Raw genomic sequence first — 25,865 nt, forward strand, 5'->3', positions numbered from 1 at the left:
CCCAGACTCCAGTCTCCCTCCCGCACTCCAGTCTCTTACCGCAAGCTCCCTTCTGCACCCAACCTCCATCACATTACTATCATGGAAGAGTGTGGCCCTCAACCATTTTCCAACATCTTGTAGTGGCCCCACCATCAAAAATTATTGCCCACCCCTGTTTTTGAGTGATCACCAGCTGGGTTTTCAGGGGCCCTCTTTCCATCTAGCTTATGAGGAGTTTTGGTGTCAGCTCCTTGCACGAAGAAAAGCAGTCTGACTGCTCTGACATATTTACTTTTACTTAATCTTTGATAGATAAATAGTAACAATCATATATTGTATTTATTAAATTAGCAGCTCCATGAATTCAGTGTTAAAATTAGGGATGTAAAATCCCATTTAATTCGTTAATCGCTAAATGTTAAGTTTAACCGGTTAACTGATTAAATGGGGAGGGGGCAGGAGCGCTTCCAGCTAGCTGATGCCAAGCTAGAGTAGACCCCTCAGTACAGGCAGGGGCCGTGCCAGCCCCGCGGGGCTGCTGGATCCTAGCCCATGCAGGCTGGGAGTTGGCAGCTTTGTTGGGGGAGGGCATGAAAGCAGCAGCAGGAGAGGGAGGGCTGCCAGCTACCAGCCTGCTTGAGCTCATGGGCTCTGAGTTGGCAAGCTCACGCAGGACGGAAGCAGCAGCAGGGCAGAGGGAGGGAGCCGCAGCCCCACCCCCACCGCTGCTGCCCTGCTGGCACCCCACAGAAACTTGCTGATTCCCAGGCTGCATAGGCTGGGAGCCAGCAGCTCTATGGAGCTGGAGCAGCCTTCTGCCCGCAGCAGGCCGTGGGTGGACGTCTGCTCCCGGGTAACGGTTCATGGTTACCCCTTCATATCTCTAGTTAAAATTAATAGGGACAAGGTTAATAAATGCAGAAGGTAAGTTTCCTCCAGAATGGAGTGAGGTCACTAGTGGTGTCCCTAAGGGTCCGTACTGGGAGAAATCCTATTCAACATATTCATTAATGATCTGAAGAAAAGGGTAAACGGTGAGGTGGCAAAATTTACAGATGGTACTAAACTGCTCAAGATGCCTCTTCATTCCTCCCATATCTTCTTGCTACTTCCTTCTCCTTTCCTCACATCGTATCACCCTGGCCCAGGCCCTCTTCTTATTTTCTTCTGTACACTTTCCCTCCTTTCATTCCCTTCCCATGATTTAGATTTTTTTTCACTATGTATTTAAAACGTGAGTCTGACTAATTGGCAGTACTCTAGATTCTTCAAAATTCTAAGCACTGTATAAGTTTCAAAACTTGTCCCTGAACAGATTCAGGGAGAGGTAGGGAGGAAGGTCCAAAAATGTACTACAGGCAGTCCCCGGGTTACGTACAAGATAGGGACTGTAGGTTTGTTCTTAAGTTGAATTTGTATGTAAGTCGGAACTGGTACATATTGTGGGGAAACTCTAGCCAAACATTTCTCCAGAACTCAGTTTTATTCTCCCACACCTCACTTCCCTCAGTCCTTTATTCTCAAGCTGAGGTGTCTGCTGAGAAAAGCCGCTCTGCGTCTCCCTGGTCTGCTGGGGGCGGGGGGGGGGGAGGCGCTAGCTTCGCGTCTCCCTGGTCTGCTGGGGGGAAGCAGCTAGTGCGGGGTTGCCTCACCCCGTTTGTAAGTAGGGATCCGATGTAAGTCGGATCCATGTAACCCGGGGACTGCCTGTACTTCATTGATTTTAATAACTACTGCTATAGCGTAGTTTCCTCCCAACCTGAAAATACATGTTTTGTGCTACTATACCAGAGCTCTACAAATGCCTTTCTTGCTGAGAAATAATACCTTAAAGGGTAATAAATGTTCATGTGTCTCAACTGGATATCAAATAAAATATTGCATTAAATATTGTTTGAGCATCACTTTGCAAATGATTAAAGTAAAGTTTGAATTGTAAATGAATTAAAAAATCTGGATTCTAAGGCATTCTTTCAAATCATCAGAAAACTCAATGTATGATATAAGGCATACATTTGAAATGTAGCCATGGAAAATGCCCTGAAGAAAGAAATATGGGAAATAGCAGTGAGATACTGCAATGTACAAGCCAGTGCAAGCTCTCCACCTTCTTTCTTCAAGCTTTTATCATACTTGTTTTCTTGATAAAACTAAATTCCTTTATGTTGTCTACCAAAAAGCTTCATTCCAACAGGCTAATTATTTAGCATCAAACAGAAGTTGTGTATATTTTAATATAAATATTGTAGGCAAGAATGCAGTGCATCAGGTTTGTACATGCTTCTTTCAGAGCAGTGTTCTTGGATATCTAGACTGCATAGGAGCTTGGTCATTAGCCTGTATTTTAAAAATTGATCTTCAAGGACTGATTCTGGTCAAACAAAGATCATACTACAAAAAAGTCTCGAAATCATTCCTTAAATGGAGAAGAGTATTGTAAAAATTGTGCTGTAGGAATGATAGTTTCAAATTTAATTACCTACAACAGAAGAAACTTAAAAAATAACAAATAGTTTTGCAGCACCTTGGGGCTAACAAAAAATGTAGCTGTAACATGAACTTTCATGGGCACAGCCCACTATTTCAGTTACTTGGTATGGGTTTAATCAGAGACATCTGCTCCTGTTCTAGGGGATTAAGTTCACTAGTTCGAATTAAGATACTCAACCAGTACAGTAGATTGAATTAAGATACACAACTTCAGCTACGTTAATTGTATAGCTGAAGTCAAAGTACAGGCAGTCCCCGAGTTACGCGGATCCGACTTCTGTTGGATCCGCAGTTACGAACGGGGCCGTCTCCCTGGTCTCCAGCAGACCAGGGAGAGGAAGCAAAGCAGCGGAGCACACGGGCAGCGGACAGCCCAGACGCGTCTGGGCTGTCCGCTGCCCGCGTGTTCCGCCGCTTTGCTCCCCGTCCCCCTGGTCTGCAGACCAGGGAGAGGGGGAGCAAAGCAGAGCAAAGCCAAGGAGCCCGAGGGCAGCAGGACAGCCACGGCGCGTCTGGGCTGTCCCGCTGCCCCCGTGCTCTGCGGCTTTGCTCCGGACACCTGTGGTACAGCAGCTGGGGCGCTGCCGGTTGGTCCCATAGCGCCACTCTGGGCGCTACTGGACCAACCCGGCAGCACCCCAGCTGCTCTGCCCCAGGCATCCTGATTCAGCCACTGCTGGTCAGTTTCAGCAGCGGCTGAATCAGGACGCCTGGGGCAGAGCAGCTGGGGTGCTGCTGGGTTGGTCCAGTAGCGCCGAGGAGCGGCGGCGCTACTGGACCAACCCAGCAGCACCCCAGCTGCTCTGCCCCAGGTGTCCCCAAGTCAGCCGCTGCTGAAACTGACCAGCGGCTGACTACAGGAAGCCCCTACCCCGGGCTTCCTGGAATCAGCCGCTGATCAGTTTCAGCAGCAACTGACTTGGGGATGCCTGGGGTTCTTAAGTTGAATCTGTATGTAAGTCAGAACTGGCGTCCAGATTCAGCCGCTGTTGAAACTGATCAGTTTCAGCAGCGGCTGAATCTGGACGCCAGTTCCGACTTACATACAGATTCAACTTAGGGACGGTAGGGTTTGTTCTTATCTTGTACGTAACCCGGGGACTGCCTGTATATTAACTCGAATTTTGTCACCATCCACACTGTGGAAAGTCGAAGGAAGCACACTCCCTTCGACTTCCCTTACTCTTCATAGAAGCAGGACTACTGGCATCGATGGGAGCACCTTCTCAGCTCAAATTAGCGTGTCTTCGCTAGACCCACTAATTCGAACCCAGACGATAGTCTTCAGTTTTATCTGTAAGGTTGACATGGCCCTTGAGAAAAATCATAGCCTCTTGGTAAGCAAAACTCCAATAGGTTTTTGAGGCTAGGATTTCACCCCTTACATTTGTGTTTTGACATATGGAATAGTCTTGGATTCCATTTGTCAAGATACAGCTGAGGAGCTCTAAATCCGCATAGTAATTCTAAACATTACAAATCTTTTACAATTCTGATGAAAAGCATTACAGGGTATGCACAGCAGTTGTTTGTATAAGCTAAACAATTTACCAAACATTAGACCAGAGCTGGGCAAGATGCGGCCTGGGGACTGCATCTAGCCACTTTCTGTTTATATCCCACTGCCCATGCCACCAAATTTCCAGGAGGTGGCTCAGGTGGCAGGATCCTATTTAAATGGCTCATGGCTCTCAGCTGTGGTGCTACCCTGATGGGCCAGAGCCATGAGCCCTTTAAATAGCCTCAGCAACCCTGGGGGGCTGCCAGGCAACCTTGCTGTGTTGTTAATTCAAAGCCTCCAGTCACAGACGACTCTGGGAGGAGTTTTGAACAGGCACTGTTACATAGGAACAAGCACTCATTCTACTCATTTTATTGGTATTTTATCATACACAAAAGAAAAAGAAAGCCTTCCCAAGCTAAATCTCAGATTAGCCTGATAAAACTTTCATTTTGGTGAAGAGATGAGACCATAAGTGATTGGGAATTAAATCTTGTAGAAATTGTATGTGAACAGAAATGAACAAATGTATTTTATTTTCTAAAATATATTGACTGTTAGAGGGATTCTTAACCCTTTTTTTCTATGCAGTTATGATTAGCTAAGCTATATTATGATTATTTTGTTCTTTTTTCTTTCACCCCGACTTGTCTGATTATCTGGAGTCCATTGTGGTAACTGAGCACCTCACCAATGTTAACAAATTTATCCTCACAGCCTCCTTCCTCTCCCCTCCCGAGGGATTAAAATAGTACTTCTGTTCTGAAGATGGTGGAGTTGGATACAGAGATTTGATAAATTCTGAAGGTCCCATAAAAGTTCTGTATTGAATTTCTGGCTCTGCCACAGTTTTCGTAAATCCCAGTCCAATGTCTAACTAACATGACAATCCCTTGACTTCTTGCACACTGCTTGTTTGCTTATGTGCACCTGAATCCAAGGTTTGAGTAGCCAAATAAGAGAGAGAGACCCAATGGACGAGTGTATAGGCTAACAGTAGTGGAAGGCAATCTGCGGCAGGGTTCTATGTGGCCTGCAGGGCATTTTTGTTGACCATTGCTCATGCACAGGGTTTTCAGATTCTGCTGGTTTCTGTCATTTTTTTGTCCCATTATTACTAAAGTGACACGCACATAAAGCAAGGGCTCGTGAAGAAGGGTCTGTGTCGATTGCTCACAACATTGTCAGAGCCATGAGCTCCCTCTGCATCCAGTCAAAGCACCACTATGGTTCAGGTGGCACACCCCACAAATTCTAGGTATGCAAGCACAGCTAGGAAAACCACCCTAGCCCAGGAAGCTGTCTAGCTTACAACAATCTTGTGGCCTACTGAGATGGAGAGCCACCCATGCGGCCCATTCACTAGCCTAAGTTGCCAATTGCTGGCTAAGAGACACTTGATTACTAAATAAAATGAGATGTTAAATAGAGGAGACTGTTATAAAGCACAATTTGTACATTTTACCTCACACATGCTTCCCTGAGAACTAAATCTGCGAGCCAGAAACAAATCTGAAGGATAGGGCAATAAGATTCACTATCTATTTAGATGGAAAGAGTATGGGGAAGGGGACCAAAGCAGGGTGGGGGGAGTGATAGGATTCCAGTTTCATCTCTCTTCTGGTATCTGTCTTACACAATGTTCTATACTGTGACAAGTTTGGACTATTAAATAGTCTTTTGATGCTTTTAATGACACAAAAAAACCCTTCTGGGGTATTTGATGTCAGATATCTCCCCCTCACATCTGGATACTGATTGTTTCCTCTACTAAATTTCCAGTTATCTAACTCTTCCCAAGAATACTCAGTCATTTTGCACCACTTAGACTGACTCTAATTATTGGAGCTTTGTATATTTCAGCATGCACTTCAGTTTAGAAGTGATTGCCCCAATCTTGCAAAGTGAAGTACTTCAACTTTCAACCACTTAAGGTTGGTTTCCTAAATTGTAACTTTGTAAAAATGAACTTACTTTCACTCTTAACCTGCCAAAAGCAAACCAGGCTGTTTGAGTGATAACAGAATATTTGCTCTTTAGAAGAAGCAGGTTTGAGGGTGACCTGTGGAGTATGCTCTTCGATCAGATGGAGCATGAAAGTGCAAATTCCCCATCCCTGGGAAGAGAGAGGATGCAGTTTGCAGTGGTCTAAAACAATCTTGCCCACTGTTCTTTCAGATTTGGAACAGGATTTTAGCCAGAGTTTCCTAATGAAACGGGCTTTGCAGGTTATTGCTTCTTTTACTACTAGGAAGGTTTTGTGTAACAACTTTGAGAAGGGAAGTTATAGGATCTCAGTGTTATTTGTTCTCAATGTCATGGGTTACACCAATCAGTATTAAGTACTTGGTACTGGAGTTCCTTGCAGAATTGACTTAAATGACCTTGATAGCCATGGTGTAGTTACCCTAGAGTAATAACCACAAATATAGATCTATCATTCAAATTACGTGGAGACCACTGATAGGTGAAAACAAAGGAGGATAAGAATCAGACCCCTTTAGGTTTCTGAATTTGAAACAGCTACAAGCACAATTCCTTATATTAAGGAACTCCGACTCTGGCATTTTTAAAGTATTCAGTTAAATCTGTATTACAGTAAAGGATTTGCTGAACTGAGGAAGCTGCAGAAAAAACTAGTTTTCACTTATCTTTGGATCCAAGCAGGTTCTCAGTCAAATTAAATGGCAAAACTTACACTGAATTGTCAGAGTAGGAAGAACATAATTACTTCAAGACAGACAGAGAAGAGAACACAACAGAATTCCACTTATCACCTACCGTCCCCAACTTAAACCCCTCCAACACATTATCAACAATCTACAATCTACCCTAGAAAATGACTCCTCACTCTCAGGCCTTGGGGGAAAGGCCAATTCTTACTTACAGACAACCCCCTAACCTCATACAAATTCTTTCCAGTAACCATGCACTACATCTCCATCATAATCATCCAGGAACCCACCCCTGCAATCAGCCCTGGTGCAAACTCTGCACACACATCTATACCAGCGATTTCATCACTGGATCCAATGACATCAGCCACCAAATCAAAGGCTCATTTAAATGCACATCCACTAATGTGATCTATGCCATTAAATCCCAACAATGCCCCACTGCCATGTATACTGGCCAAACTGGATAATCTCTACAGGAAAGAATTAATGGACACAAATCAGATATCCGGAAAGGCAACACACAAAAACCTGTTGGAAAACACTTTAATCTTCCTGGACACTCATCTCTAAGATGCTGTTTTGTTTCAGACCAATTCCACAAGCCAAATACACAGAACGATTGGAACTTAACTTCATTCACAATTTAATTCTCATGCAAAGGGTATGAATCCTGATATTGGATGACTCGCACATTATCAACCAACCAACCAATGAATGTGCTAATGGTTCTGGATGTGTGTGTAGAATCTGGTGTTGATAACACTACTCTACAGCCAAAATGCTTCTGAAATAAATGTAGTAAAACTTTACTAATTCTAGGTCACTGAGAACGAAAATGATGCTTAAAATTGTTGATTGGCTCTAGTTTTCAAGATATGCTATTGGGTCAGTATATACGACTCTGGACTTGCGAATGGCGGAGGATAAGTGAGTTATAAAGGGAAGGGATCTCAATTTAAACTAGAAATGACTAAAATACATCTTTGACTGGATCTATGAATAAATCTATGACTGGGTTTGGACAGTACTTGCTTTTTAGGCAAAACAATGAATGATGTAATCTGAAACTGGTATTGCGTCATATATGATATGAACTGCATCATGTTATTCCTAGAAGTCATGATGATGCAATCATAACGAAGCTTACATCACTCTGCTGAACAAATTGCCCTATATCAGCTCTAGAAATCATACAGTCTCGTGCTCTCTTATTTGTCAGTGTTTGATTTTGCAAAGGGACACATTTCTGTTTAGCCAAAGTGAGCAGAGATGCCTCGTACTTGTGTGAACAGTGCAGAAAACTTCTGCTATGTTTGTGGTGAAGTGACTTTTGCATCACAAAAGCGCAGTATAACCACTATGGTTAAGAAAGGCTATCACCTTTATTTTGGCTGCAAAATTGGAGATCAGGACAAGAGGTGGGCCCCACACACATGCTGCAACACTTGTGCAACAAATCTTCGCCAGTGATTGAACAGGAAACGGAAATCTATGCCTTTTGCAGTGCCAATGATTTGGAGAGAGCCAACAGATCATACCAGCAATTGTTACTTCTGCATGGTGCCTCCAGTTGGGAAAGGTGTGTCAAAGAAGAAAAAGTGGACTGTGCATTATCCAAACATTCCATCAGCTATACGCCCAGTACCCCATGGAGAAGGACTGCCGGTTCCTGATGCACAAGAATCATTCTCACTTGAGTCAGACGAGGAAGAGGAAGAGGATGAAACTTCTGATCCTGAACCATCAATGTCCCAGGACCCACATTTTCTCCCATCCTCCTCCTCTGAACCACACCTCATAACACAAGGTGAACTGAATGACCTTGTCAGGGATTTGGAACTACCCAAGAGTAAGGCAGAGCTGTTGGGCTCCAGACTACAGCAGTGAACTTTCCTGGCAGGTGATGTTAGGGTTTCCATGTTCCGTGACTGTCAAAAGGATCTTGTCCCATTCTTCTTCATGGAAGGTGATCTGGTAGCCTGCAACAACATCGATGGTGTGATGGCAGCCCTCAACATCGTTCACGATCCAGATGAGTGGAGACTGTTCATTGATTCATCAAAGACGAGTCTTAAAGCTGTTTTGCTGCATAATGGCAATGTTTTGCCATCAATTCCAGTTGATCATGCAGTCCATATGAAGGAAACCTATGACAACATGAAACAACTTTTGAGGTGCATAAACTATGACCAACATCAGTGGCAGCTTTGTGGCGATTTGAAGGTTGTTGCTCTCTTGCTTGGTCTGCAGACTGGATACACAAAGTACTGCTGTTTTCTCTGTGAATGGGATAGTCATGCAAGAGATTCCCAGTACATCAAGATAGATTGGCCACTCTGACAGTCATTGGAGCCTGGGAGGAAAAGTGTTCAGCATCCACCACTTGTTGAATCAAGGAAGATTTTGTTACCATCCTTGCACATCAAGCTGGGTCTGATGAAGAACTTTGTCAAGGCCATGGACAAAACACAAGCAGCTTTCAAGTACCTCCATGGAAAATTTCCAAGGTTAAGTGAAGCTAAGATAAAAGAAGGTGTCTTTGTTGGTCCTCAGATTCGTGAACTTCTTCGAGATGACGCATTTGACCATGCACTGTGTGGCAAGGAAAAGACGGCATAGAAAGCCTTCCAGTTAGTGGCAATACATTTTCTCGGAAACAACAAGGCAGACAACTACAGGTTGTTGGTGGAAAACCTCCTCAAGGCATACAAAAGCCTTGGTTGCAACATGTCACTAAAGATACATTTTTTGCACTCTCCTCTAGATTTTTTTCCACCAAACTGCGGACCAGTGAGCGACGAGCACGGCGAGCGATTTCACCAGGACATTGCAACAATGGAGAAACGCTATCAGGGAAATGGAGCCCATCAATGCTTGCAGACTATTGCTGGACAGTGACAAGAGATGCTCCATTTAATGAATACAAGAGACAAGCCAAGAAGCGCCGAGTAGATACTGAATAGGACTAAACTATGTACATAATAGTTTTTTGCCTTTTGTTTCATAATAAATTTTATTTATATAACCCTTTTGCTGATTTTTAAAGTGTTACATAAACAGGACAGATGAAATATTATCATGTAAAGCAACCATAAACACATGAAAAGACCTAGGTTTACAATTTATGATTAAAACTCTACTATCTACACAATATACATAGACGTAAAATGTAAAAACTTAAATATCTTGGAAACAGTAGCCAATCAGTTGTTTTAATTGTCATATTTGAATTCAGCACATCAAAATACATAATAAATAGCACATCTTATCTCTGAAGCAGACTACTTCTAAAAAATTGTAGACCAGTGTAATCTTCCTTTCCCAGTGCAAACTAATGGTTCTTATCAACTTCTTGTAATTATTTAGTCTTTAAGGTGCTACTAGACTATTTGTTGTTTTTTTAAGTCTTTCCTGTTACAGACTAACTTGGCTATCCCTTTGAAGCTTATCTACTCACTGTCTCTTTTTTCCCCTCATCTCCATTTTTTTCCTTCTCCTCCCCCTCATCCCCTTATTTATTCTTGGATCTGGACTTCCAACACTCCGGTCATCTGAAGAAATGGGTTTTTCTACGAAAGCTCATGATACCATCTACATGTTTTGTTTATCTTTAAGGTGCTACTAGACTGTTTGTTGTTTTTTAAGTCTTTCCTGTTATAGACTAACTTGGCTACCCCTCTGAAGCTTTTGAATCATTGTGTATGTAATTTGTAGAAATACTGTTAAGTAAAGGAGGGAGGCTAAAGATTAAAATGCACTGGTATAGTTGAAACCTATGAGAGTCTTTCCGTTACTTTATTGGGAGCTAGAGTCAGCTTGTATTCAATTTTATCTGTCTCACCAATTTCTGGAACTAAAGTTAGTTTGACTGAATGGGAATGTATGGTGTTTTCTTAAATCTTCCCATCTACCTTGTGGCATTATTCATCATATGCAAGATCTTCAAATTACTCTCTCTCCCTCTCAGCCTCATTGAAATGCTTTTACCCAGAACTTTAAAGACACACATCCACTAAAATTACACATCCTCTACTGACATTCTGCTGTTTATGTATACATTTTGTTTGACACTTACTTCTCATATGCACTAGTTGGTGATGTGCATCTCTCCAGCCACACTCAGAGGTGAGAAACGATTGAGTCATCATTGGAACCTTTTTTTTAATTTTAATAACAAATAAGCAGAAAAAGGAAAGGTGTTAAAACTTACAGGCAGTAAAACAGTTGAAAAGGCAATTCTTTGTGGAATATCTAGAGTTTGTAATACAATATTTTAAACGGTCTACAAATGTGGTAATAGGAGTCATGAAAATTAGACAGAGAAAACCTGTATAGCTTCTATTAGCTCTTTCGTGTAGGGTTATTTACGAAAGTATAATTTATAGTGTTTCGTCCAGTTCAGTTTTAAATCACTGTAGTAGTAATGCTAAAGCAAAGATAGTCAGATGGCTGTATTCCTGATTTATCATGGATTTATGTCATGAAAGCAGTTAAGTCATTCTCTGCCTCAATTTCCATATCTGAAAAATGGCATTGATAGGCTTTACTTCCAAAATACTGAAAGTCTTAATGTTTGCAAAGCACTATGAGATCTCTGAGAAAAAGACCTAGGAAAGCATTGTATTTTAGCTTAGTGCAGCCTACTGTATCATCACGGTATGGCTGCACTGCATGTGGGAGGATGCCTCGTAGCTCAAGTACACCATCATGTTAGCTCTGTTTGAGCGAGTGTTCTAAAAACAGAAATATGGACACTGCAGCGTTGGGGAGAGGTGCAGTTCAACCACCTGAGTACAAGACCGCACCTGACCCCATGGGTCTGTACTCTGATAGCTAGCTGTGCCATTGCCCCAACATTCACATTGCTCTTTGCAAGGTGCTAGCTCAAGCAAAATTAATGTATGCCTGTCTACCCAGGCTGGGAGACACTCTTCCAGCTGCAGTGTAGACCTACCCTTTATTATCATGGATCTCAGAACAAGATGGTATTTCCTGATATTGATCATACATTTTGTCTGATATGTTTGAGTCGTGAAATGTGGCAATTGCTGGGCTTCTGAGCACATGTTGTTATGCAGAGATAATCTCATTATCCCATGTTATATCACCTGGAACCAAGCCCACTCCTCAACTCCTATTTTTTACAATGGGGAAAACATAATTACAAAAGAACATGACTTGCAGAGCAGAGAGAAGTTTTACATAAAGTAATTTTGCTTAATTTGTACAATACTTTGTCAGAAGGCTCCGGTTATGGGAGAGAGCATTAGTGCGGTATGATCAAGAGAAAACTAGATGGTATTTTCTGCTTCAAAGATACCGCAGTTGTAACAGTACTAATATCAATAAAGTTACTTCCGATTTACATCAAGGCAAGGGGCAAAAGAACTAGGCCCACAGAATGTACATATACTAGGTACATAAAAGGAAGGATGGAAAGTAATCAAGGAAATGCACAAAAGGCAAATAAAGCCTGTATCTCTTTCTATGTACCTCGGATTGTATTTTCTTTTCTTGCATGCAAAATGACTGGTAAATGCATTGTTTCAATAAAAGCATACAAAGAGAATGGTTACTTCTTGGTGTTAGTATCAAATTTCTTTCTTCACCTCTTCAGCAAATTTCTGAAAATCTTTAGCATATAAGGTGTTGATTTGTAATGCGAGGTAAGTAATTACCAGGCTTTCTTCACACTTCTAGCAACACCTCCTACTTCTTGTCCTTATTTCATTAGGCTGGGTGTTAGTTTTTTGTCAAGTGCTTTTCCTGTGCCAAGCTATGTCTACAGATACCTCCAGGAATCCCTTTAGACTGAGAATTGATCTTCAGGTACTTCCCAGGAGCAAGATGGTGCAGTGGAGTTTGTGCTCTGCAAGCCTGTCACATCTGGAACCATGGGTACACATTCCTTCATTCTCTGACGGGTGTGGAGGAGTTAGTTGGCATTTGTCCAAGGGACAAAACGATTGCACCGTTCAGCAAAATTTGCCATCTCTCATGAGCAGAATGCATAGTGCAGGCTAGCATCCCTTAAACCTCAGTCCTTATTTGAGGGCACATCTACGCAGCTGGGCTAAAGACAAATTAAGCTTGGAAACTTCAGCTACATCAGCTGTGTAGCTTAAGTCAAAATAGCTTAATGCGGCTTTTGGTGCTGTTTACACAGCAGGAAGTCAAATGAAGAACACTCTCCCTTTGACTTCCCTTACTCCCGTGAAATGGGGGTTACCAGGAGCTGGAGTAAGAAGTCCTCCAGCTCGACATTATTTTGAAATAAAGGCTTGTAGTATAGACATACATTATGTTATTTCAGAATAACGTCATTTATTTCAAAATAATGCTGTTGTGTAGATGTACCCCGAGAGAGTCGTATGCCAGCCTCCCTTAGCACAAACTAGTTGAGTGCTTCACTCACTTCATTCACAGGATTAAAGTAAATTAATTTGTCCCATATCCTGTTATTTCTGGAACTATTTCTGAGGGCCTACTCCTACAGCACTCATGCAGGCAAAGCTCATATCGGCACCCATGAGAGTTTTATATAATAATGAGCCTGGGATCACCTGTTATCCTGTGGAGTTGTTAGCATTTTTTTCTTCTTTGTCTGATTTATCTAATAGTATATTCTGCTTCTCTTTTTGGCAGCTCTAAACATAGAGGCTAGAACCTCCTAGCACCAGACAAGCATTGGTTGTAGTAAGATGGTGTGAAGGCTTGAGGCATGTACAACTACATCTTAACTGCTAGGTTGCTCCCTTTTTCTCAAGGCCTCTCCATGTTTGTTGGGCCGAATTCTCTTCTTTAGTGGGTTAGTCTGAATCAGTCAATGTGGATTTACATTTTCAAAAGATAGGATTTACCACGTTGGATCAGACCATTGTTTCATCAAGTATTGAATCCTGTTGTCATGGAAGACTGAAACTGAAAGTGCATGTAAATTTCTATTATTTAGACAGTCTCTTTAACTGCCCCTTCAGTCTCCTCTCTTGGTGGTCAGGCAGGCAGAGGCTTTGTGTCTTTTGGGACCCATTACTGTTGGCCTTGACTGCAGTGAGTCCATTGTGGTTCTATAGTAGTGAGAATGAGGGAAGGAGAGGCAGCCTGCCCATAGGAAATCTACAGAAGTACAGGAAAAACGGTGCCTTGCCACTCAGCATGAAGAGGGATGCGGAGGCCCTATTTAAATTGTTAGAAAATGAGCTCCTAATCTTTCTATGTAAGACTTCTGCCTGATGGTTAACAGCAGTGAAAAGAGCAGGGTTTAATACAGCTATGATCTCTCTTAAAAATATCTCAGGGTATGTCTACACTACCCCGCTAGTTCGAACTAGGGGGGTAATGTATGCATACCGAACTTGCTAATGAAGCCCGGGATTTGAATTTCCCGGGCTTCATTAGCATAAAGCCGGCGCCGCCATTTTTAAAAGCCGGCTAGTGCGAACCCCGTGCCGCGCGGCTACACGCGGCACGGACTAGATAGTTCGGATTAGGCTTCCTAGGGTTAGGGTTCCACGAGGCGTACAGATAGTTCGGATTAGAAGCCTAATCCGAACTATCTAGTCCGTGCCGCGTGTAGCCGTGCGGCACGGGGTTCGCACTAGCCGGCTTTTAAAAATGGCGGCGCCGGCTTTATGCTAATGAAGCCCGGGAAATTCAAATCCCAGGCTTCATTAGCAAGTTCGGTATGCATACATTACCCCGCTAGTTCGAACTAGGGGGGTAGTGTAGACATACCCTCAGCTAGAGTGAAGCTTCCTTCAGAAATCTAGGAAAACTAAGCACACTTGCCCTCTGAGACTGCATATAAACAAGGAGATCATAGTGTTGGGAAAACACAGCAACAGAATATATATGCAAGTAAACAGTAAAAGATCCTTCTTCTGGTAACTTTCACAATAGTCTAACTTCCTTCCTATCTGCTGGTGAGAATGTCCCGCCAAAAATCAAGTTTATAAATAGTTAGTAGAAGATGTACCTGACATTAGTTACTAGAAGATTTACCTGGCATTGCTTGAGTCCTAAAGTCAATTAATTTTTGGTTTTGGAAAAATACGATGAAAATGTACATGCTTAATTTAAATCATTGCTGTAGGGTGGAGTTAGGGATCAAGGGCTGGCTCAGGAAAAAGACTACTGCAGCCCTCACACTACAGCAGCAGCATCTTGGGCCAGGTGAGAAGTACCTCTCCAGTTTCGCCTGCAGCTCCAGCAGGCACAGCCAAGAAAGAGGTGCATGTCTATTAGGCTGGGTAGGCCCAGTTTCATCTGCCCCTGCACTCCCCAGCTAGAGTGAAGAATGCAGCAAACTGTGCACTTTTCCCTCACTCCCTGCTGAAAGTGAACAGTCAGCAATGTCCCAGTAGGAATCTGGAAGGGGTAGGGAGTTTCAGCCCCCCTTGCAAAGAGTACAGGGGCTGGGGCAGTCCCAAATAGGAGGAGGGGTAGCACACCCACAGTCAGCCCCCATCATCTGCCTAGTGATTCTGTCTCTCTTCTGAATGGTTTTATGGGAAGCAATCCCTTCTAGACACATCCCATTTTCCTGGCACAACCAAACCCTTATGGTTGCTTTTAAATTATCATAAGAGGATGCTGTTTGGTGGTCTTAGTTCTTACTGTTTTGGGGGAGTTCTTGAACAAACATACAGACAAACTCTCTCAAATATATAGTAGATGGTGACCGCCCAAGTGTCAGTGGGGGAATTGTTGGTAAGTCGCCTATGCAAATGAATGTCTCTATGGCAGCACATTTCTAAGCAATAAATGGAATTGAGAGGGTTCCCCCCCCTTTGGCTTCTAATCATAGAATCGATGTTGGTAAGTATCAAGAGAAGTTTATCTAAAAACCTGTCATTTAGGGTATCAATACATTCCTTTTGCAAAGAATATTCTGATGTTTCATTCACTCAGCTAAATCACACATTACCATTGTAACAAATTTTGTCACATCATTTCTAATATGGTGCTCTCTTTACATGGCAAGATCTTAAATCTGATTTTTATCTGGAGGCCTCTTGTAAAATCTTAATATGAAATTAAAATAAACACTAAATACTTATCACACATATCATGCTGTACAGAGTGCCCTGCAAATTCTCCCCGTGTTCTTATGAGGAAAGGGAGAAGTATTTCTTTGTTAATGCAGGGTAAGTGACTTGCCCAAAGCTGTGGAACTGAGACATTTTAAAATTTTAATCCTATGAGTAGCATGAGACTCTGCAAGCCATGACTGTAGAGCCATGGAGCTGTATTCATGGACCAGCACCTCACCATGTCAGTTAGGCTCTATACAAACACCTGTCTCTTAATACTCATGCTGGGATAGATATCAGAAGGGCACACAGAAATACTATAGAAATACCACATTTATTTATTTTTATTGGCAAATTTGAAGATCATAAGCCACTAGTTTAGACTAGCTAGTTTTACCACATTAAGGTCTACATTTTTATGGGTGACATTTCTTTTTTGCCCAGTAAGATCAGTAGAGGAGTTGGAAGATTGGCCTCTGTTTATGAGCGCAATGCTTTTCCTGTTAGTTTCTGAACCAGATTATCCCCCTCCCATCCACACACGGGGAGGTACCCTCGGGGCCCCGTCCAAGGCTCTGAAAAGCCCAAGACTTATACTGGCACAAGGTGCTGAGATTTTTACACTGGCCCTATCCCTAAATCCATCTATTGTATCACCCTTTGTGTAGTAGGTATGTGATAAATATGAAGTCTAACTCCCTGTAACTATTTGAAATGGGAAGGGGAGGGGGGCTCATCCATGTTGAGCATTTTCTGGCTGTTATTGCTATTTTAGAAGCACCTGTGCTTATTATGGGTTTGGGATGGGGGACACATCTCTATCACTGTTTGCCCCAGCCTCTTGCTACCAGGGAGAGAAAGAGAGAAATTTTTTGCTACTCTACCTAACACTCAGTCTTAATTTGTTTGTCTCTCCTGCCATAAAAATCTCCAGTGCCAAACTCTGCTGCTCACCATTCTCCCCTCACAACTCACTGTTGGCCACAGGTTTCTAAAGAGTGGGAGCAAAGCCACCCCAAATCTTCTGGACTTTACTTTGTTGCTGCTTGACAAAATGGTGATAGGTTAAAGAGGTATAAGAACTGTCTGCAGACTTAGGATGGAAAATTACATTTTTCTTTTAATGAAAGTTTAAATTGCGTAGGAACTTGAGACTTGAGCCTCCAGATTTGCCATAGAGCGATTTGTAATTGCCATTGGCAAGCAGGTGTGTTTTTTCTAAACATTGAAATAATAGTAATTTTTGGTCTTGGTTCTATTTACTATCATTCTACAAGGAACCTTATTATACATATCTAAACAGATGCCTACCTTAGTTTCCTTTCTGAGAATTGTCATTTGGACAGAATTATTCAGTAGCCAAGTGATTACAATCAAGAATAGCAGTGCAAATAAATTCTTTTGTAATACACCATTACAGGTTAATGAAAATGCTTTTAAGCTTTGCATTGTTAACTTATCCCATCAATAAAAATTAAGGAAAAGTATCTGGATGTTTAGGATGAAAAATACTAGAGTATAAAATACTGAGCTCAATGTCTTCTTTCCTTTAGCAATTTGAAAAACATTGATTGTGCTGTGTCACATTGTATTATACTGTGTCTGGCAACAGTACTCATCTATTCATGTTCCTTTCAATCCAAATGTTGCTATATGGAAACAGCTCTGACCTTGATTCCTGTCATCGAGCTTAAATATTGGCCTTTCTTCTGTGGCTCTGCCAGTTACCTGCAGGCACATTATGTGTATGTACAGTATTCAGTTATAAAAAAAAATAAAAATAAAAACCTTACGGTTAGGGTTAATCATTTAAATTATTAACCTTTAATGGCTTTAACATTGTTTAGTGGAACAGTGAACAGTAAAGGAGTTATAGTTTAGCATCTGTAGGGTTTGCAATATTCCAATATAAGTCAGTTCAGAAAGAATTTGGATTAGGGGCAAAAGCTTAATTAAATGATGTATTGGATACAGTTTGTGCTCCATGATAAGCTTGTAGTATTTTGCTTCAAAAAGTTGTCAAAAGTCAATGTGATTGCTGGGACCTTACTCTTGAGACTGGAATTTTAAGGGTTATTTCCTTTATAATTAAATTCAAATAATAACTCTCTGCAGTGCAAATAGTTAATTTAATGCAATTATTTTTATTTAACTATTTTTATTTCCACACAGAAAAGTAAAAATTTGCCAATGATTAGTTGGGATTATAAAGCAACTAAATGTCTTGTTTACTTTATTTTCAGCAGGACATTTGAAGAGAATTGAAAAAAATAACCTATGATGCAAAAATGTGGATCTCGCCTTACATATTTCATAGCAAAAATTATGAGCCTGAGAGAGATCTTCCATGGGTAGAGGCTAAAGCTATTAAATAGTTCCAAATGGGTGTGGGATAATGAATATCCTTGAACCTAAAGGGTAATTAGCAACAGATATTTGGCCAGATTTTGAGCTCGTTACCATCAGTGTGAGGTCTAAGTTTGATATTAGGAAAAACTATTTCACTAGGAGGATGGTGAAGCACTGGAATGGGTTACCTAGGGAGGTGGTGGAATCTCCATCCTTAGAGGTTTTTAAGTCTCGGCTTGACAAAGCCCTGGGTGGGTTGATTTAGTTGGGATTGGTCCTGCCTTGGGCAGAGGGCTGGACTTGATGACCTCCTGAGGTCTCCTCCAGCTCTATGATTCTATGATTCTATTAGTGACTTAATGGAAGTCAATGGAATTACTTGGGACTCACACCTCTGCAAATGAGAGCAGAAGTTGGCTCATCTCTTCAGGATCTGAGAGAGCTTTGAAATGCTGAAAGTGAGATGTGAACACTATCAAGGAGAATCTCTCCTTTATAGCAAAACAAATTGAGAAGGAGCAACACCATAAGGAGCCCAGGTTAAGCCCAGATCTACTATGGAAACTAAGACCAGGTTTTCAATGAAAAAAAAGGTGGGCTGTTGAGATTGAGATTTTCTCATTCTAAATCTGAATTGGGCTAAGGCATTGTACATTTTACCTAGACGTAGTTAGTCAGGACCTATGCTCTTCCATCTAAGGTTTGTGATGGAAGTGGAGCAATAGGTAATAATGCAGTCCAGAAAAGCCAGCATGCTAGGCCTGCCTAAGCTAGCCAATTGGAGATACCAATGACAGGAGTATGTGCTGTACTCCTCCTCTCTCTTTGAGGTAACTATCTAAGTCCAGGCTGCAGGAAGATACCTATTTCTGCTAGACATCCATGAAAGGGAAGCCAGTTGGAGTTATGCAGCTCAGAGTATTTCTACTCTAATTAAAAGCTCCTGGCTAGCCTGTGCCAGGTGACTCAGACTCTCAGGTCTCAGATTAAGGGGCTGTTTAATTGCAGTGAGGATGTTTTGAGTTCAGGCTACAGCCCAAACCTGATTGCCTATGTCACAATTAAAAGTCCCATAGTCTGAGACCTGTGAGTTGGAGTCAACTGGTATGGGCCAGCCACAGTGCTTAACTGCACTGTAGACATCTCCTCAAGCATCTGTAGTACTTCTATTTCTACTAAAGTGTAGCAAAGCCAATGCAGTGAACAAAATTAAGGATGTAGGTCATTGAAACAAGTGATGGGGATGCGTATACAAGATGTAAAAAAAAAGTGGCAGGTTGAAAGAGGATGTGGTGAGAAGGGGAAGGAAGCAGGAGGCATAGTTAGGTCAGAAGAGGTGCAATAAAAAATGTATTTAGAGCTGAGGGAAAGCAGTCACATCTAAAGATTTTTTTTTGGGGGGGGGAGGTGAGGAGGGAGAATCACAGCAGCTGAAACTGCAAATATCAGAACAGAGAATGAATGAAAATGGGATAAGCCTGAATATACTGAACAGACTGTTCTAGAATAAAAAGAAAATGAGGAGAAAAAAACAGTCTACATGTGTGTAGCTTGCTCTTATCACTCTTCATAGAAGTTGTCTTGGGATAGATTTATTTCTACTGTGGGATTATTTTCAATGTATATTTCTACTTAATGAATTCTTATTTATCTAACTTAGTCAAATGTTTCCATTAATTAGGGATGTTTATGCATATAATTATATCACTGTACACAAATGGACCGTCCTATTCCATCATCAATAGAATCCAAATGCTAAGTTAAACTGAATTTTTGCTGGATGGTCAAAAGGAATGCATCTGGCTATTTTTTGCCAAATTACAAATTTCTACTTTGACTTGTTTAGGCAAAAGAACTGTTCATAGAAAAATTGCAGTTTGTTAATTTATTCTATAAATTGTAAATTCGTTCTCTTTTTTTATTCACTGTTTTCATTTTAAAAAACTGCAGTCGTTTTTGCTTAACATTTTTTTCCAAGTGCCCTCCTAGAGAGAGCAAGCTTGGAAAAAGGTAGAAAGCTTAGAAAAATTAATAAACAGTGGAAAAGGCCTTTGGAATAGAAAATTTAGTAGACTACTCAGATCTGTAATTTTAACCTTAACTCTTAGGATCTGATTATGGGTGTCTCATTTACATTTACATGAGTGGACGGTTACTCTGGTCGATAGTGAGTCTACTCATGTGAGTAACTGCTCCTCTTCCCCTCCCCCACATGCCCCCAGGTTAATGTAGGCGGTGGCATAATTTTGAAGTTTTATTTTGTTGGAGAATATATTTACTGGGGCAGGTATATTCATGGCTCTCTTAAAAAAACAACAACAACCCCAATCATTATTAAAAAAAAAAAAGAATCAGGGCAAGGTCTCCCCAAAGAGGATAATATAAATATATGTCCTTTCAGTTGCAAGGAAAATTGTGAATTTAAGATAATAAGGGTGAAACTCCTGGTTCCACTGAAGTTAACGAGGGCATTGCAATACACTTCAGTGAAGTCAGGGTTTACCCAGGATGTGTACAAGAGAGAACTTACATGAACCCCACAAGTGATGTGTTTAAAGACTACTTAAAATATGGGATTGTCACTAGATTCTAAGAGATTCCTTTAATAGATAATATACATTTAGATAAACTTTGGCTGGATCAAGACCTGCTGCTTTTTGAGCAAGTGAGATATATTATATTATATTATATTACATTTTATATTATATATTAAGGCCTTGGAGCTCTAGTCATGAAACTGAATGCTCTTAAGCTAGGCTCTGTACAAACAGAACAAAAAGTCCTTCTGCAAGGGCCTTACAAGCTAAGACTAAGAAAGGAGACAGCAAATGGATACAGGCAGATAGGGGAAAACAATTAAACAGTGAGACTCTAATGCTCAGCATGGTATGTGGTGGTCTTGGCATACTTACACACCATCCATTGTTGAGGTTTTGGTAGACATGACAGCAAAGGAGAGTTTTGGAGAGGAATTAGAATATGGATAACAAAGTATCTTTGTGGGTGTGTATTGGAGGGAGGGGTTCCAATTGTGTGGGGCTGCCTGGGGAAAAGCACAAAAGTATTTGTTTGAAAATGTGCTAGAGGATGCAGTCATCACAGGTGTGAGCATTGAGCAATTGAGAAATGACAGGCAGAACAGAGAATGGAAAAGACAGGCAATAGAGGTGTGGTGTCTACTTCACTCTCTAGGGACATTGTACTGCTGCAGACTAAAATATTCAACAGCATTTCTCTTCCAGAGCATCCAGCATTTTAGTCTCAAAAGAAACAAAAAAAAAAAAAGATTAACGTTTACAAATGCTACATTTTTTTTTATATACTGAAAGACATCATATATCCTGGATCACCCTCTTAATTTTATTTTAGACTTGTGATTTATTTTTGCTCACAAAACAAATTGAAGTGATGGGTTGTTCAACCGTTCTTCTTGTTTGTCCAAAATTCCTTTTCTGTTGTTGTTTTGAACTTTTTTCATGTAAGACTTGATTGTGCAATCCTTAAACCATGTTGATGTAATCCTTATCCACATAAAAAGTCCCTTTAATTAATGCCAAGTACTGTCTGAAATTAATGCTGGGAGTGACCCTAAGCCTAACTGCCAGAAGCCAAGAGTAGAAAACAGAGGTAGATCACTCCATAATTGTCTTGTGTACACTCCCCTCCCTCCCCCCGAAGCTCTATTGGAGACAGGATGCTGTGAACAATGGACGAAGGTCTGACCCAGTGTGGCCATTCTCACATACTTACATAAATAAGGATTACACAGTTCTTCTGTGTGAATAAAATGTGGAATAAAAAAGATAAAACCTCACATTTTCTCAGGGGCTTAATATTTGTTTCTATTCATCAGACTATGGTGCATTGATGTTGGAAAGTGGACATTAGCAATTTTGTTTTTACATTTTTTTTCTTTGTGATTTTTTTCTTTTGTTATATGTGATTTTGCTTCCTATTACTGGGGAAGCAAACACAGCCCCTTCCCAAAGGATCTGCCAGTTATCATACTGCTAACTGAAAAATTCTTGTAATTTTCCTGTATGCATGTTTCACTAAATAAACAGCCTGTAAATTGACTTGTAACAGCTGCCACACTGTCTTTAGACAATAGAAATTGCTAAGCTGAAATTCTTAAAGGACAGATTGTTACAGGGCAACAACAAATGCATACAAATGGACATGACTACATTTTTCTAATTGGACATCTATCATTTGCATGTCATCAACTTCAATCTTTTGTGAATTATTGATGCTAGAAAATTATACTGTGGTTAATAACAGTAAGTGTTATATTCTTTTTATTGTCTACCCGATTTGTTGTTGCATTGTTTATTGGCTAGAGTTGAGTGGTCCATTAAATATATGTACGTCTTTATAATATGTACATTATATCTTTATCTGTATTGAATTAACTTGAGTTATTTTTTTTCTTTCCATGTAGTTTTCCCTACACAAAATGGAAATGTTGCTATAGTGACTGGAGGTACTAAAGGAATTGGTTATCAAACTGTGAAGCATTTGGCAAGACTTGGCATGCACGTCATAATAGGTACTGTTATTATTTTGTCAATACGCATGTATATTATGCCCCAAGAAATATCCGTCCATCATTATATTGTTACAGAGCCAAATCCTGCTAAGCTTTGTTATTTAACATGTGTATTATGGTAATGCCTTGGGCCAACCGAGAGTGGGGCCTCATGATACTAGGCACTGTACAAACACAAAGTGGTAGATGATACCTGTTCCAAAGAGCTTTCAAAATCTCTTTAGTAGGAGCTCCAATGCTTAGACCATAGGAATATCTAGACCATAGTTGATGTTGCAAGCATTTTTAAGAACTAGAACATTTTTGTGCTAAAAGCAGTGTGAATACCTATATAAAAGCACACACTTGAGCACAGTACAGTAAAACCCTCACTATCTGGAACTTAAGCATCCAGAAAACTGTAGAAACTGGCAAATTTCTGGTGCCAGGAAAAGCAAAACAATAACAACAACAAAAAAGGAAACTGGCCCTTTAAGTGCGGGGGCCGCTCCTCAGATGAGCATACCTGGGGGTGGCATGAACGGCAGCCGGAAGCAAGCAGCAAACATCTTGGCTCCCCCTGCAGCTCCTGGCACCCCCGGCAGGCCACCCCTCACCCTCCCTGACAGGCCACCCCCACCATCTCCACCTCCCGCCCCCCAGCTTCCACCCCGCCCCCCCCCCCCACCAGGTCACATCCCGTTCCCCCCCCTTTAGCAGACCAGATCCTGGCCCCTGCACGGCTCCCATGCCCCCCCTCCCAGCCCATAGGCCCTATACGGCTCCCCTCCCCCCCCCCCCGATAACCAGCCTTTTTAGGTTACCAGCACGTCCTAATCCCCGGGTGTGCCGGATAACACAGATTTTACTGTAACATGAAATAAATTGTACAATGGGCACACTTTAAAATGTTATGTTTAGTGATTTTTAGTTAAAGTACTAGTGTTATGAGCAGGTATGGCCTCTCCTTAGGGTGTGGGAGACTGTAACACATTTTAAGGTGTCAGTTCTACAGTAAGAGGAAAGATTATAAAAAATTTAAAGGTATTTTTTGGTGTTGGGGGGGGGGGGGGAGTCATATTTTTGTCCCATATAATGAAACTCAAAAGAAGGCAGAAAAATTGTTCTAAACAATGCAAACATTGAATTATCCACACAAACAATTAGTGAAGATTTTGAGAAAACTTTCACTCCAATTCTAGGGCTTACCTTAACTGTTTTAAAAAATATATAACATTTAAAAAATATATAACTTTTAAAACACTATTATCTATTACCTAATCTTTTCCTATTGCTAATCCCCTGGCATTTAATTTATAGGAACATAATTTAGAGTGACCCCAAGATTACTCTATTTGTGTTTAATAATACTTCAGCAATCTGGAAATGTAACTTTATTCAAATGGGAAAATATGACTTTATTAAAAGTGAAAAGCTACTAACAGTGGTGGACTAATATGTTCTTAGTTGTGCTGGTGGGAACGCAGAATAACTTCATTGACATTAAAACAATTACTCTGGTTTATCACAGGTACGATTCAGAGAAGAACCTAGTCGTACATGTTTTAAAAGTCATATCAAAATCACCTCAAAACCCAACCAGGTGCTACTGTATACTAAGTAATACTGGGACTATTATTGCTATTGCACTCCAAGTATCTTTTTGTATTTTTAAGGTGAACTGCCAAAACTTGACTCAAAAAAGACAGTTCCTGTGACATTTTTCCCCTTTCTTTAGGAAAATTACAAATACACTTTTTGGTTCTGTGTTCAAAATAATTTTACATCATTTAAAGGAGACATTATGAGAATTATTTCAATGAAGTGCAATAGCTGACCCCAACCCAGATCCAAGCCCAATCCAAGCATCACAGCCTGGATGGATTCTGCATCCAGCAAGCCCTGTAGAAGAGAGAGGCTCTATCAACAGACTCACCAGGTGAGCCTTGCCCTGCTTGGTAATGCAGTGAGATTTCTGCACAGAGGCAGGAGAAGAACGGGCAATGCCTCTATCCCTGGTGCATGGCCAGGGAGAGAATTAGAGGACCAATCGAACCCCCCTCCCAGAAATATGTGTGACTGATATTGACCGTAACAAGTGAGGTCCATCGTGTGCAGACATAACATGGTGATGGGAACAATATAACAACCTCAACAGAATAGAAGGAGTTGTTCAGGGGCAGGGCAGCAGTGGGTCCCTCCCCTCAGCTAGGGGTGGGACAAGGAGGTGGTCACATGACTGGTGTCTCCCTTGTGTCCCTCCTCAGTAGTAGCCACTGACTCGATATAATGTAATATGACATCCTTCTGAGGGTTATCTGCATCAGGAGCTACATTTCTGGCTCTAAAAGCATGAGCCTTCGCTGCATAAGCTAAAAGACCCAATTTTGTTAGTGCAAAGGCTACATGGGCTCATAAACCACCATGTGGTCCAGACACTAGGAGACAGAACTACACTGGGTATGCCTGCTCTGCAATTGGGAGGTATGGTTGAAGAATGCATTGATATACTTGAACTAGCTTTCATCACGTGACAGCTGTTCGAATATGTGCCCAGGGTCCTACATGGATGAGGCTAGCTCAAGCAGCCACCTATCTTCTTTATAACCCCCCATGCACCCCTCTCCCTAGTATTCCGGCTTTAGAGTGAATAAAGGTATATTTTGCTGTGCGTGTGTTAAAAATTCAGATTTTAAACAGAACTTTAAGGTGGCCGCTTTAAATCTTGTAGAGTTAATAAAACAAGCCTAGCATAGTGATTCTATTTTGAGCTGTTACCTATGTGAAAAATAATCCATTTAGCATATATGAGGAACAGTTGGGTGTTCTTCCCCAGCCCATCCTTCCACCTGACTCATATATGCTTTCACACTTACAATTCATAATAAAACTGAACCAAATTTTTTCAAACCACAGGCATAAGTAGCAGTAATTCTAAAACATCACCGTTGTAGTTCTTAAATGAGGCTTTGTCTATACTACAGCCAGATCCATGCTCCAGTGATTGATGCACCAGAGATTGATTTAGCAGGTTAGTGAAGTCCAGCCAAACTGACTGCAGATCACTCTGCAGTCAACCCTGATACTCCACCCTGAAAGAGAAGAGTAAGATAAGGTGACGGGAGAGTGTCTGCGCTATGCTTGGTTCATGAGATACACTACAGATTGTCAACCTAAGCTACATTGACTCTAGTTACATTATTCATGTAGCTCAGGGGTGTGGAATCTATTTTGAGTCAGGGGCCACTGTCCCACAGAAAAATCAGTTGGGGGCCACTCACAAATGAGAAGCAGAAAAAAAACCT

At 41.3% G+C, this 25,865-nt stretch overlaps 1 protein-coding gene across 4 annotated transcripts in view; it reads left to right on the plus strand.

The window, feature by feature from the left end:
- The window catches only part of DHRSX (dehydrogenase/reductase X-linked), a 290,229-nt gene that overhangs the window by 91,152 nt on the left and 173,212 nt on the right, over nucleotides 1-25,865 (plus strand). For all 4 annotated transcript variants that reach the window (XM_075915713.1, XM_075915699.1, XM_075915707.1 and 1 more), the window contains exon 2: nucleotides 22,474-22,581. In XM_075915713.1, coding sequence (XP_075771828.1) covers nucleotides 22,566-22,581 — 16 coding nt within the window. In that variant the 5' untranslated portion in view covers nucleotides 22,474-22,565. The remainder of the gene's footprint in view (nucleotides 1-22,473; nucleotides 22,582-25,865) is intronic.

Source organism: Pelodiscus sinensis, chromosome 1 (assembly GCF_049634645.1).
Source record: "Pelodiscus sinensis isolate JC-2024 chromosome 1, ASM4963464v1, whole genome shotgun sequence".
Classification (NCBI taxonomy): Eukaryota; Metazoa; Chordata; order Testudines; family Trionychidae; genus Pelodiscus; species Pelodiscus sinensis.